General features: G+C 47.3%; 1 protein-coding gene across 2 annotated transcripts in view; it reads right to left on the bottom strand.

Moving 5' to 3' along the window:
• Positions 1-6,279: 6,279 nt before the first annotated feature.
• Positions 6,280-11,784, bottom strand: part of OTUD5 (OTU deubiquitinase 5) — a 103,814-nt gene continuing 98,309 nt past the window's right edge. Inside the window, exons 8-9 of one of the 2 annotated variants that reach the window (XM_068248807.1) lie at positions 7,118-7,222; positions 6,280-7,038 (exon numbers count right to left, since the gene is read on the bottom strand). In XM_068248807.1, the coding sequence (XP_068104908.1) occupies positions 6,917-7,038; positions 7,118-7,222 (227 nt within the window). In that variant the 3' untranslated portion in view covers positions 6,280-6,916. The remainder of the gene's footprint in view (positions 7,039-7,117; positions 7,223-11,784) is intronic. The other variant, XM_068248809.1, reaches the window with a different exon arrangement.

Here is an 11,784-nt window from a genome sequence, read left to right as displayed (position 1 = left end):
TTCCAAACAACTCAACTTCGGTTTCATCTGTCCACATATTTTGCCAGGACTGCTGTGAAACATCCAGGCGTTTTTTTTACAAACTTGTTTTTTTTTTTTTTACAGCAGTGGCTTCCTCTGTAGTATCCTCCCATGAACTCCATTCTAGTTTTGTGTTTTACACATTGCAGATTCACTAACATGGATGTTAGCATATGCCAGAGACTTCTGTAAGTCTTTACACTCTAGGATTCTTCTTCACCTTATTGAGCATTCTGCACTGTGCTCTTGCAGTCATCTTTACAGGATAGCCACTCTAAGGCCTAATGCACACCAAAACACGCTAGCAGATCCGCAAAATACTAGCAGATTTTGAAACGCTTTTTGTTATTTTTCTGTAGCGTTTCACCTAGCATTTTGCGGCTTTGTGAAGCGTTTTTGGTGTAGTAGATTTCAGATATTGTTACAGTAAAGCTGTTACTGAACAGCTTCTGTAACAAAAACGCCTGCAAAACCGCTCTGAACTGCCGTTTTTCAGAGCGGTTTGCGGTATTCCTATACTTTACATTGGAGGCAGAAACGCCGCCGCAATCCAAAAAATGCCTCACCCCGGGAGTATGCGTTTCAGCAAAACGCCTTCCGCTCTGGTATGAACCACCCCATTGAGATACATTAACCAAGCGTATCCACAGCCGAAAAAACGCTGAAAAACCCGCTCGGTGTGCACCAGCCCTTAACCACTTGATGACCCACCCTTTACCCCCCCTTAAGGACCAGCGCTGGTTTGATTGATCTGTGCTGGGTGGGCTCTGCAGCCCCCAGCACAGATCAGGGTGCAGGCAGGGAGATCAGATTGCCCCCCTTTTTTCCCCCCTATGGGGATGATGTGCTGGGGGGGTCTGATCTCTCCTGCCTGCTGTGGGTGGCGGGGGGGGCACCTCAAAGATCCCCTCCGCGGCGAAATTCCCCCTCCCTCTCCTACCTGCTGCCTCCCCCTGGTGTTCCGGGCTGCACAGGACGCTATCCGTCCTGTGCAGCCAGTGACAGGATGTGGTCTGTCACATGGCGGCGATCGCCGACCTGCCTTACGGCGCTGCTGCGCAGCAGCGCCGTACAAATGTAAACAAAGCGGATTATTTTCGCTTGTGTTTACATCTAGCCTGCGAGCCGCCATCGGCGGCCCGCAGGCTATTCACGGAGCCCCCCGCCGTGATTTGACAGGAAGCAGCCGCTCGTATGAGCGGCTGCTTCCTGATTAATTAGGCTGCAGCTGGCGACGCAGTACTGCGTCGCTGGTCCTGCAGCTGCCACTTTGCCGACGCACGTTATGAGTGTGCGGTCGGCAAGTGGTTAAGGAGAGTAGCAGCAGGAGATACTTTTATAACCGTTTCCAGCTTTATGCAAGCCAACAATTCTTAGTTGTAGGTTTTCTAAGGGCCCATTCACACTAGAATCGCTTTTGAGCGTTTTGCAATTGATTATTGTTTTTCAAGATCCCTCCCATTCACTTTCATTCAAATCGCAGAGATTTTGGAATTGTGTGCACAAAAATCGTGGCGATTTTTCCACAATTTTTATGAAAATGAATGGGAGCGATTTTAAAAAAACACTAATCAATCGCAAGACACTCAGAAAAGCTCTTCTGGTGTGAATGGGCCCTGAGACCTCTTTTGTGTGAGGCATCATTCACATCAGGCAACACTTCTTGGGAAAAGCAAACCTAAACTGATGTGTGTTTTATAGGGAAGGGCTCATTAATTGGACTCCAGCTGGCTGAAACCTCACTCCAATTAAGCGCTTATGCAGTGTACACACCATGCAATTTCACATCAGATAAATGGGTCAATAAATAATTTCCAACAAATCTGATCAGATTTCCGATCATTTTTTTCTGATCATTTCTATGGAAATCAATCAGAAAAACGGTTGGAAATTATCTTTTCGACTCATCTTTCTGATGGGAAATTACACGGTATGTATCAGGCTTTAGAGAGGTCATTAGTCTAGGGCAGGCATGGGCAAACTTGGCCCTCCAGCTGTTACAGAACTACAAGTCCCACAATGCATTTGCCTTTATGAGTCATGACTGACTGTCAGACTCCTGCAATGCATTGTGGGACTTGTAGTTCCTTAACAGCTGGAGGGCCAAGTTTGCCCATGCCGGGGTCTAGGGGTTCACATACTTTTTTTTTTTTTACACCTGCACTGTGAATGTTTACATGGTGTGTTTAATAAAAACATGGAAACATTTAATAAGTTGTGTGGTATTAGTTTAAGCAGACTGTGATGGTCTATTGCTGTGACTTAGATGAAGCTCAGATCACATTTTATATCCAATTTTGCAGAAATCCATAAAATTCCAAAGAGTTCACATACTTTTCCTTAGCTACTGTATGTATTAAGCCATTTAGCAGAACAGCTTGGCTGTATGACACACTGAAAAGGTGTATACTACTGTACATGAAGAGGAGCTGTTTCATCACAAACCAGCTGCTCCATTCCCTTCGACATCTCCGTTCATTACAGTCCAGGCATTTATGATAAACGTCCCAAGGAATTTCAGCTGTAGTATACATCAATGCAATAAATCACAATCAGTCGTGTTTTGTGGAATTCTGGAGCTGAATGTGAAGTCGCTCCTTATCCTAATATATGCTGTGGGTGGACATGAAATGTGGTTGGAGCCTCAGTGATCACGACATAGATAAAAGTATGATCATGAATATTAGAACTAAGGGCTTGATTCACAAGAGCGCTAAAGCGAGAGTTAAAAACAACCTAGGAGCGCTATGCACGCTGCCCGCGGTCATGTATAGCAACAGACATAGCAACGCACACTCCTTTAACCTCTTAAGGACCACGGTCTTAAATCCCCCTAGTGACCAGACTATTTTTTACAATTAAGGCCACTGCAGCTTTAAAGCCTCATCTACACGGGTAGATGAGGCGGCGATGTGGCTTATCAATCGAGCCGCTGATGCGGCTCGATTGATAAGATCCGACAGGTCGGATCTTGCTACCGCCGATTCCCTGCTCATTCCCCGCGAAGGGACAATGGCAGGGAAGAGAGCGGAAGATAAGCGGCACAGGGACGAGCAAGTATCGAATCCGGCGCGAGCGGGGACGCAGAAGAGGCGATCCAGCGGCTAATCGAGCTGCCGGATCAGAGCCTCATCTACGCGTGTAGGCGCAGAACTACTGCGCATGCGCAGTACAGCCCGGAGGATGTCCAATGACGTCAGCGCGCCCGCGTGGGACGCAGAAGAGCCCGTCCTGGCAGCCGGCCTGGCCAGGTCGGGTCGGCCACCGAAGACGACCGGAAACCTCTGGAGCGGCGGCGAGGGCACCTCCTGCCTGCCACGGGCTGGAGGAAGCCCCAGGTAAGTGGATATGGATTTTTATTTTTTAAACGTTTCCCTGAACCTTCCCTTTAAGGCCTCGATGCAACTCAGCACACAAGTGATCCCCCCCCCCTTTTCTGCCCACCAACAGAGCTTTCTGTTGGTGGGCTATGATAACTCCCAGAATGTTTATTTTTTTAAATAAATATTTTTTTTTTTAAATAAATGGCACTTTTTTTGTGTTATAGGCCCGCCCTCCGTCCCCCAGCCAATCACCATCAGCCTATGACAGCCGATCACTCCTGTGTCTCCCAGGGGGACAGTCGTGTCACACTGCTGTTTCGAGTACAGCGCTACCGTAGATTGCAAAATCTTTGCCGTCTAACAGTCTCCTAGCAGCGATCGCCGCTGGGAGGCTGATGATGGAGTGGGGCTCTGTCATTCCAGCGGGGATGCGCGTGCATCGGCTGCAATCTCCACCCTAGCACTTCACAACAATTGGCGTGGAGTGGTCCTGGGGCTGGCGCTCTGCTCATGCCAATCGGCGTGGAGCGGTCGGCAAGCAGGTAAATGTCGGCCGCTGCTATGCAATACTTCTTTAGCACGGCCGCTACTATGTTACTTAACATAGTTACTATGTTAACATAGCAACAGCTGCGTTAGTGAAGTAAAGCAGTCAGCAGCATGCATAGCGCTCCTAGGTTTGGGTTTTCTTTTTTTGCTTTTGTGAATCAAGCCCTAAGGTTTTGATGAAAGTTAACACTGCACACAAATAAAAGTATAATCCTACTGTGCCTCTTTTTCACCAGCTAAAGGAAAGAACAAGAAAAATCTGCCACTTCCCAGTACGCTGCGCATATTTGTACAAGCCTGGAAATCATCCCAGACCACCGACCAGAGCTGCTGATTCATCATGAATCAGCTGCTCTTCAATCACAGTATACACCTTTTCCACACGTCAGGCCATTCTGCTAGAGGCTTAATACCGGAGTACCGTAAAATCCTTATGGAAACTGGATATACAAACAAAAGGTCAGGTTTCAGACCCACGGGCTCCTATCCATAGCCAATATAGTAATGGCTAGTAAAGCTTTGTACACATACTAGAGAGTTTGAGGCGTAGTGTCACCAGTGCTGGATTAACAAAGCTGAGCACAGCCAGAGCCCATTGTTCTTTTCCTTACCCCTCCCACTTTAAGCTGTTCCATCAAACACTCCACCCGCACCCATAGCAACAATGTGCTGCTAGCCAGTACAGCCCCAAACTGTAGCTCAGCAGAAATCAGAACTCAATCCTTCGAGTGCCACTGCGTGGACGCACCTTAAAGCTAACCTCCGCGGTGTAACATTAATAGTATATAACTGCACTAAGTTCATAGTTATATCAATGTTGAACCTGGGCTTTTCTTTTTTTTAATAAATGATACCCGTTTCCATTATTTCTATTCTGCTCGGTCACAGCTCTGCCTCCTCAAGAAATGGGCCTTGACCTTTTCCTCTTGCTGAGTGCGCAGAGGATTGTGGGAGATCACAATGAATGATCCACTCCTCTCCACTAGAGGCTGTGCCAGCATACAGCCTGTACTGAGCATGCTCAGTATTTGCCTGGCCTATGTTCATAAAGGGGGGGGCACAAAGGGAAGCAAGATGGCGGCACAGATAACAATGGCTTCATTTTTCTCAAGACATTGGATAACTAAGGCATGGGTTACTTATTTTACATGCAGTTAGGTGTACACAGGAGATATTGCTGTTGAATTGAGAGGGACACTGAGAGGGGTATAGAGGCTGCCATATTAATTGCCTTTTAAACAATTCAGATTACCTGGCTGTCCTGCTGATCCTCTGCCTCTAGTACTTTTAGCCATAGACCCTGAACAAGCATGCAGATCAGGAGCTTGACCTAAGTTTGACTGGATTTGCTGCATGCTTGTTTCAGGTTTGTGATTCAGATGCTACTGATGCATGAAAGATCAGCAGGATGTTTCTTAGTTCAGGGGTCCTTTAACCACTTCCTTACCGGTAGTCTCTAGCCCCTTACAGACCAGAGACTTTTTGGGAAGAAAACGTGGCTCACCAACGTCACACAGCACAAACCAGTCTCTCGCCGTTCGTGCCGCTCTTCTGTCACTGCAGCCCACTCACTGGGCTGTCATTATGACAGCAGAGCTCCGTGAGTTGGTCAGGAGCCATTTTCATTGGCGCCTGATCCTGTGATTGGCTCACAGTGATCACAGGGTCAGGAGCCAATGAAATCAGCTCCTGACCAACTCACAGAGCTCTGGTGTCATACTGACCGCAGGGCGAGTGGGCTGTAGCGATAGGAGAGCGGCGCGATCTGATGTAGTGTGCGGCTCGATAATTGAAATCTACGCCCCGGCAGGGATAACAGGACCCAAACAGTGAAGATTTCAATTACCAATGTCCAGAATCTGTTAAAGGACATCCGAGGTGAAAATTAACGGATGAGAAAAATTGTATCCTCCTTCTCCTAAAAATGTTTTATTTTATATTTAAATCTAGTTTTTACTGTTTGATTGTCTGTGCTCAATGACACCTTCATTGAAGTATGCCAGAGCTCAATTTTATGAATTATTGACCTTTTTGTCTTTCCTGCTCTCAGAAGCCATTTACTGCCAGGAAAGTGTTTTATGGCTGTAATTACTTATCAGTGAGGGTTATGCCATGGTCCAACCCGGACAGAAACTGTCACTTGCATGCCTGATGTTTAACTCTTTCAGGCAGAGGAAGAAAAAAAGCAACACAGCCTAGTTATTTGTGTGCTTGGCACTGTACATACACGTCTATCTCATCATGTCACATGTCGGAAGTCCTTTAACGACCACTTTGTCTGGAACAAATCGCCTCTTATTGGCGACATGGCCTTTTGTTTGTATATATGCAGGATAAAGAGGATTTTACACTGTGAAACCAAAGGATCATCAATACAGACAAGGACTTTTCAACAATGGCAACCGTCCTCATTTTCTTATGACCATCAATAATCAGACCAAGCATATAAATTACAACACGTCTTAATTCTTGTATAAGAATTTTTGCATTGTTTTTTTCCTTTGTTCTTAAGAAAAAAAAGTTATTCCTAGGTGATTGGAACGTCCTCTTGATAAGATACAAACCAAAAAAAAAAAAAAAAACCTTCAGGAAGATACAAAAGTGGAAAGCTTCCACTATAGTTCAGTCATTCTCCCCTCTGCACACCCATAGAGATCTATCTATAGGGCGAAGCTGCAAAGTCAGAGCACCCCCTGCAGGTGCCAGGCGGCATTCCCAGGTCAGGTGCTGCAGGCGGTGCAGAGGAGATGTGGAAGTGTTGAGTTGAATGGGCTTCGGGCTGTTTTTATTTTCTGGAACATGCAGCTATACAAGTCCTCCAGGGCTAGTAGGAAAAGGTAGGTTTACAGAAAAGAGCATCATTCAATGTAGAGATCACAAAGTGAGAATGATATAAACTGGTGGTGGTGGGCGGCGGCTGGCAGAGGGAGGGAAGGGGAGGAGTCTGGGTTGAAGGGGGAGGCAAGCAGAGACAAAATGGAAATGGGGAGAGTGGGATGAATGGAATCAGTCCAGGCTGGATATCAGCTGTGGTCGGGGGATGGGTCCCGCCGCAAGGTGCTTTTCTTCACTGAGTCTAGATATTCCTGCTGTGACACGGCTAAAACAGAGGCGAGGATTTCATCGTCATCCCAGTCTTTTAAACCTGAAGGAGGGAAGAAAGAGGAGGTGGTTAGAGACGTATCTGGAGGTTGTCAATGCATGCAAGGGGTCAGCGCACTCACCGAATGCTGTGGGGGACATGTGCTGCATGATGGCTCTGCACTCTAGTGCTGGGTACAAGGACACCAGAGGGGACGTGGCTCTGTCAGCGCCAGAACTGCTGGGGCCTACAAGACCAAGACATGTCATTAGGAGGTCTCATTAGACGAGCGCAGTGCTGGCCCAGAACAAACATGACAAGTGGGGGTCATCCCACATCTACGTGTTCCTTAAAGGAGAGATGCAAGGTCATTTCAAAACAAAAATCTACTTACCCAGGGCTTCCTCCAGCCCCTAACAGCCGTCTAGTGCCCTCACCGCAGCTCCGCTCCAAGCCAGTGTCTCCTCCAGTGCAGAATCCAAAGGGCATCTACTGCGCGAGAGCCGCTCGCGGTTGCTCTGTCATCTGGATTGTTCAGTATTACTGTGCCTGCGCAGTACATGCCAGACCACTTCAGCGCAACCCCGAGCAGCTCCCGCGCAGGCACAATAGCCTCGCCAGGTCAGCATCTACACCAGAGGGGACCTGAGCTGCGGCGAGGGCACAAGACGGCTGTTAGGGGCTGGAGGAAGCCCCAGGTAATTAGATTTTTGTTTTGGAATTACCTCGGATCTTCCCTTTAGAGAAAACTTTCACTGTCATAAACATACGGTATAGTACACTATAATTCTTTGGGTATAATTATATGGCGATCTTACACCCAATGCACACAGTGAGCCCCATCATCCATCCCACTGGCACCGGTCCCTCTCACCCCATAATGCACAGTGCCAAGTATGCAGCGGTGCACCTCCCTCCCGGCTGCCACTGTCCCTGAAATTTGACGAAAGCCTTAAAGGATTATCAGAGCTCAAAAACTTTGGAGAAACGGGGGGAACAGGCATAAACTACCAAATGTCCTTATGCCCACTACTCCCCTCCTGTTCTCACTGCTGCCCATAGCTGACCTAAATAACCCCCGGGATCCTCTTCTGGTCGGGACTTACTGCGCAGGCGCCTTGCTGCACGCGTCCTACAGTAAGTGCCCGTGGCCGGGAGAGCACAATGGCATGCGCCTGCTTAGTAAGTCCCAACCCGGCTGACCAGAAGAGGAGCACAGGGGGCTTTTAGGTGAGCTATGGAGGGCAGAGAGGAGGACAGGGGTCGCAGTGGGCATAAGGACAGGTGGTAGTATATGCCTGCTCCCCGTTTCTCCAAAGTTTTTGAACTCTGATATCCTTGTGGAAGACAGTAGGTGAGTATTCGGTGGATTTTGGTTGCTGGATGCTAGATCCTCCAGAGGCTTCCCCAAAGCTCCATGACCACTCTTCTGGTGACAGCCAGGACCCATGTAATCTCTGCAGCCACACACTCCTCCGTGTACGAGAGCGGCTGTACTGTGCAGGAGTCAGTGGAGTTGCACCTGCACAGTAGCCGCATGTGTACAGAGAAAAGAAGCCACACACGAATTGCACGGAGCCTGCTACTGTGCAGGTATGGGGTGTACTTTGTGCCTGCATAGTGTAGCCGCACTCATACAGAGGGGAGCCCGGCTGTGAGCAATATTCAACACTAATGTTAAGTGGACCAGAACTCTTGCACAGGAGATAAGGAAAACAGAGAGAAATGCACCCTGTATGTATTTAGCGAGTTTAGCCTGTCGAATTCCCCCTCATTTGTGTATAATCACAAGCTGTAATCTGATCTCTCTGCTGTGTCACATGACTGCCTATGGCAGAGATGACAGATAAGCCCACTTCAAAGCACAGAGGTTAACAATATGGCCTCAATTTACTAAGATCATGCTAGAGATAATAAGGCAAGAGAAAACGTACCTCCACACGTGAGAGAGTTATCTTACCTCTTCATTCCTTAAGTTACCTCTCCTGTAGTTAATTTACCTCCTCTGTAGTTAATTTACCTCCTCTGTAGTTATTTTCACATGCAGCTAATTAACAGCCTGTCTTTAACTCTGGAGTTATTTTAAGGATTGGAGAGTTAATTTAAAGACAGAAGAGTTAACTTTAGGCTTGCCTGAGGTAAAATGTTTCCTGAATACTACATGCCTTATCACCATGGTAACAACTCTAGAAGAGTTATTAAAGACAGGAGATAAGCTTAGTGAATTGAGGCCATAGTCTGCTTACAGGAATCAGGAAGTAGACACACTGCAGATTTATTTTAGGATTTGTATCAGGTGTAACAAAGAAATGTTTTTTGTTTAAAGGTTATTATGCTGTTGTGTAGCTTTTAGAGCAGAGAGGACTTCTAAGTTCAGGTCCGCTTTAAGAGGGTTCCTGCTCAGGAGCAGAGGGAGACCAAGGAAGCATCTGGAAGGCCCAGAGTCTTACCCCTACTGGGGTGAGGTAGCTTTTGTTTTTGTTTTAAAGCTACAGATACCCTTTAAAATCTGTTGAAGATGAACATCTATGCATAGCAGAAGCGGACCATGAAAACCCAGGAACTTGCATGAAATAAAAGTAATAAAGATGGCAGGCTCCATTGCACTCTCTACTTGGCAGAATATACCCCAACACTCTGTGGACAACATGTATGGCTTCAGGCTTCTTTACAAATCAAAATAAGTGAAATGTGAGAGTCCTTAAAGGACTTACGAGGCCAACGGAGCAAAAAAAGTTAATTACCTGCATCGACATTTAAGGCACAGAGGGCGCCGTCCGCGCCCTTCGTGCCGATCTGCCGGGTCCCCCCGCTCATTAGCCCCTCGGTCCGGCTCTCGACCCCACGGCCCGGGCTCTCCTGCCTCTCCAAAAATGGCCGCTTCCTCTGGCTGCGCAGCTCTATGGCCAAACCCCCTCCTCCCCCCCGATGCATGCTACTTAGCCTAGTAATGAGCGGGGGGACCCGGCACGAAGGGCGCGGACGGCGTCCTCCGTGCCTTAAACGACAATGCGGGTAATTAACTTTTTTTGCTCCGTTGGCCTCGTAAGTCCTTTAAAGAGAACCTGAACTGAAAATAAAAAGTCAAAATAACAGGTCATACTTACCCCCTGTGTAATCTACGTCTCAATCTCTTTCTCCTCTCCTTGTGTCCCATTTGTCCATTGTGATCAATGGATTTCTCCGTCCACCATTTAAAAATGGCCATTACCCCATAACAGCTTCCTGGTCAGCACACTGTTAAACTGGAATATCACCCACTTGAGCCATAGGGAAACATGGACATTTCCTTGCATATTCAGTTGTAACTGACAGCTGCTGATATATAACTGACAGCAGCTGGTATATTTCAATTCTGACAAAATATTGTCAGAACTGGAAGGGATCTCTGTAAGAAGAAAATGGTGAGTTTCTGAGAGGAACTGACGGTGAGGTAGAATGTAATATTCATTTGCAGCTACGTCATCAAGAAAAGGAAATATATTATAGTGAGCAAATTGCAAAGGAAGCAGAAAAATAATGTAATCTATGGGTAAAATCTATGTTAGAATGTAAGCAGTGAAAACTGAAGTTCCCAAGAACTGCTGCCATATTTAGATTTCTAGAGAAGTCTAAAAAATAACCCGCAGGCACGCAGCAGTGCTTAGGTCTCTGCTTACCCAGGGACACTACTTCCAGATTATATTTTGATATAGCACTGACATCTGCTTTGCTTTATAGTGTTCATAGTCATGTCACTGACTGTCCTCAGAGGAGCTCACCATCTAATCCTATCATAGTTATAGCATAATATCCTACCAGATTATGTTCTAGTTGACCTTTGCCCGTTTAAAAACAGGCTCTAGGTCTCATCACACTGCCAGTCAGTGTGCATGCGCGCACCCGTCCGCCCGGCTCACTGGCCCTGTTCTCCTGTCCCAACGGCTGTCCGTGCTGCACATGCGCAAACACATGGACAGGATGACCCAGGGACACTTAGCGATTATTATATAGGATTTATATAGCACTGACATCTTCTGCAGCACTTTACAGAGTACATAGTCATGTCACTGTCTGTCCTCAGAGGAGCTCACAATCTAACCTTTACCACAGTCAATCATTGTCTTATGTTACTCTTGCGGGCTTAAAGAGAACCCGAGCTAAAGCACAGGTCCAGAAACACTTGCCTAAGGAGAGGGAACCTTTGGGCTGTGCCCTCCAGCTTACTGCACAGAAGTCACCGCAAGTACAAGCATGGCTGAAGAGTAGTATGGCCCTAATGCGATTGTCAACTAACTCTTGTCATCAATCTTCATGCTCAGCTCAGGAGGGGGGTGAAAGACTAGCGGACAGCGAGGGGAGACTCATAGGATCCAGAGGCTTCCCTCTTCTTAGAGAAGTATGTGATTTTGTACCCAAGATTCAGGTCAGGTTCTCTATAAGCCTCATACTTACATAGGATGGTTCGAGGCCGTCTCTGCCGAGGGTCTAATGTGTGTCGGACTGTACCATTAATGGTAAAGTGGCCCTGAAGTGAAAAAAGTGCCCCTGGGAGGTAATTACCTTGTGAGGGGGAAGCCTCTGCATCCTATGGAGGATTTCCTCGTCCTCTTCTTCAGCCCCATTTCAGCGGTGGGACCCCCCCCAATAGACTGGTGATAAGGGCTCGTCAGCACTGTGCACAGGCGCAGTGGCAGCTTCCCCTCAGACTCTGGTAGTAATAGCACAAACTGATCGGGTCCGCTCTACTGTGCAAGTCCCAGCTCCTCACTCCGTAGTAGTGCAGCTAGGGTAGCAAGGTGTCTGTGCGGCACTTATTTTTTTATTTAT

The sequence above is a fragment of the Hyperolius riggenbachi genome, chromosome 8, assembly GCF_040937935.1.
Source record: "Hyperolius riggenbachi isolate aHypRig1 chromosome 8, aHypRig1.pri, whole genome shotgun sequence".
NCBI lineage: Eukaryota > Metazoa > Chordata > Amphibia > Anura > Hyperoliidae > Hyperolius > Hyperolius riggenbachi.
Note: the sequence above shows the minus strand (reverse complement) of the source record. Positions and strands in the feature narration are given on the sequence as shown.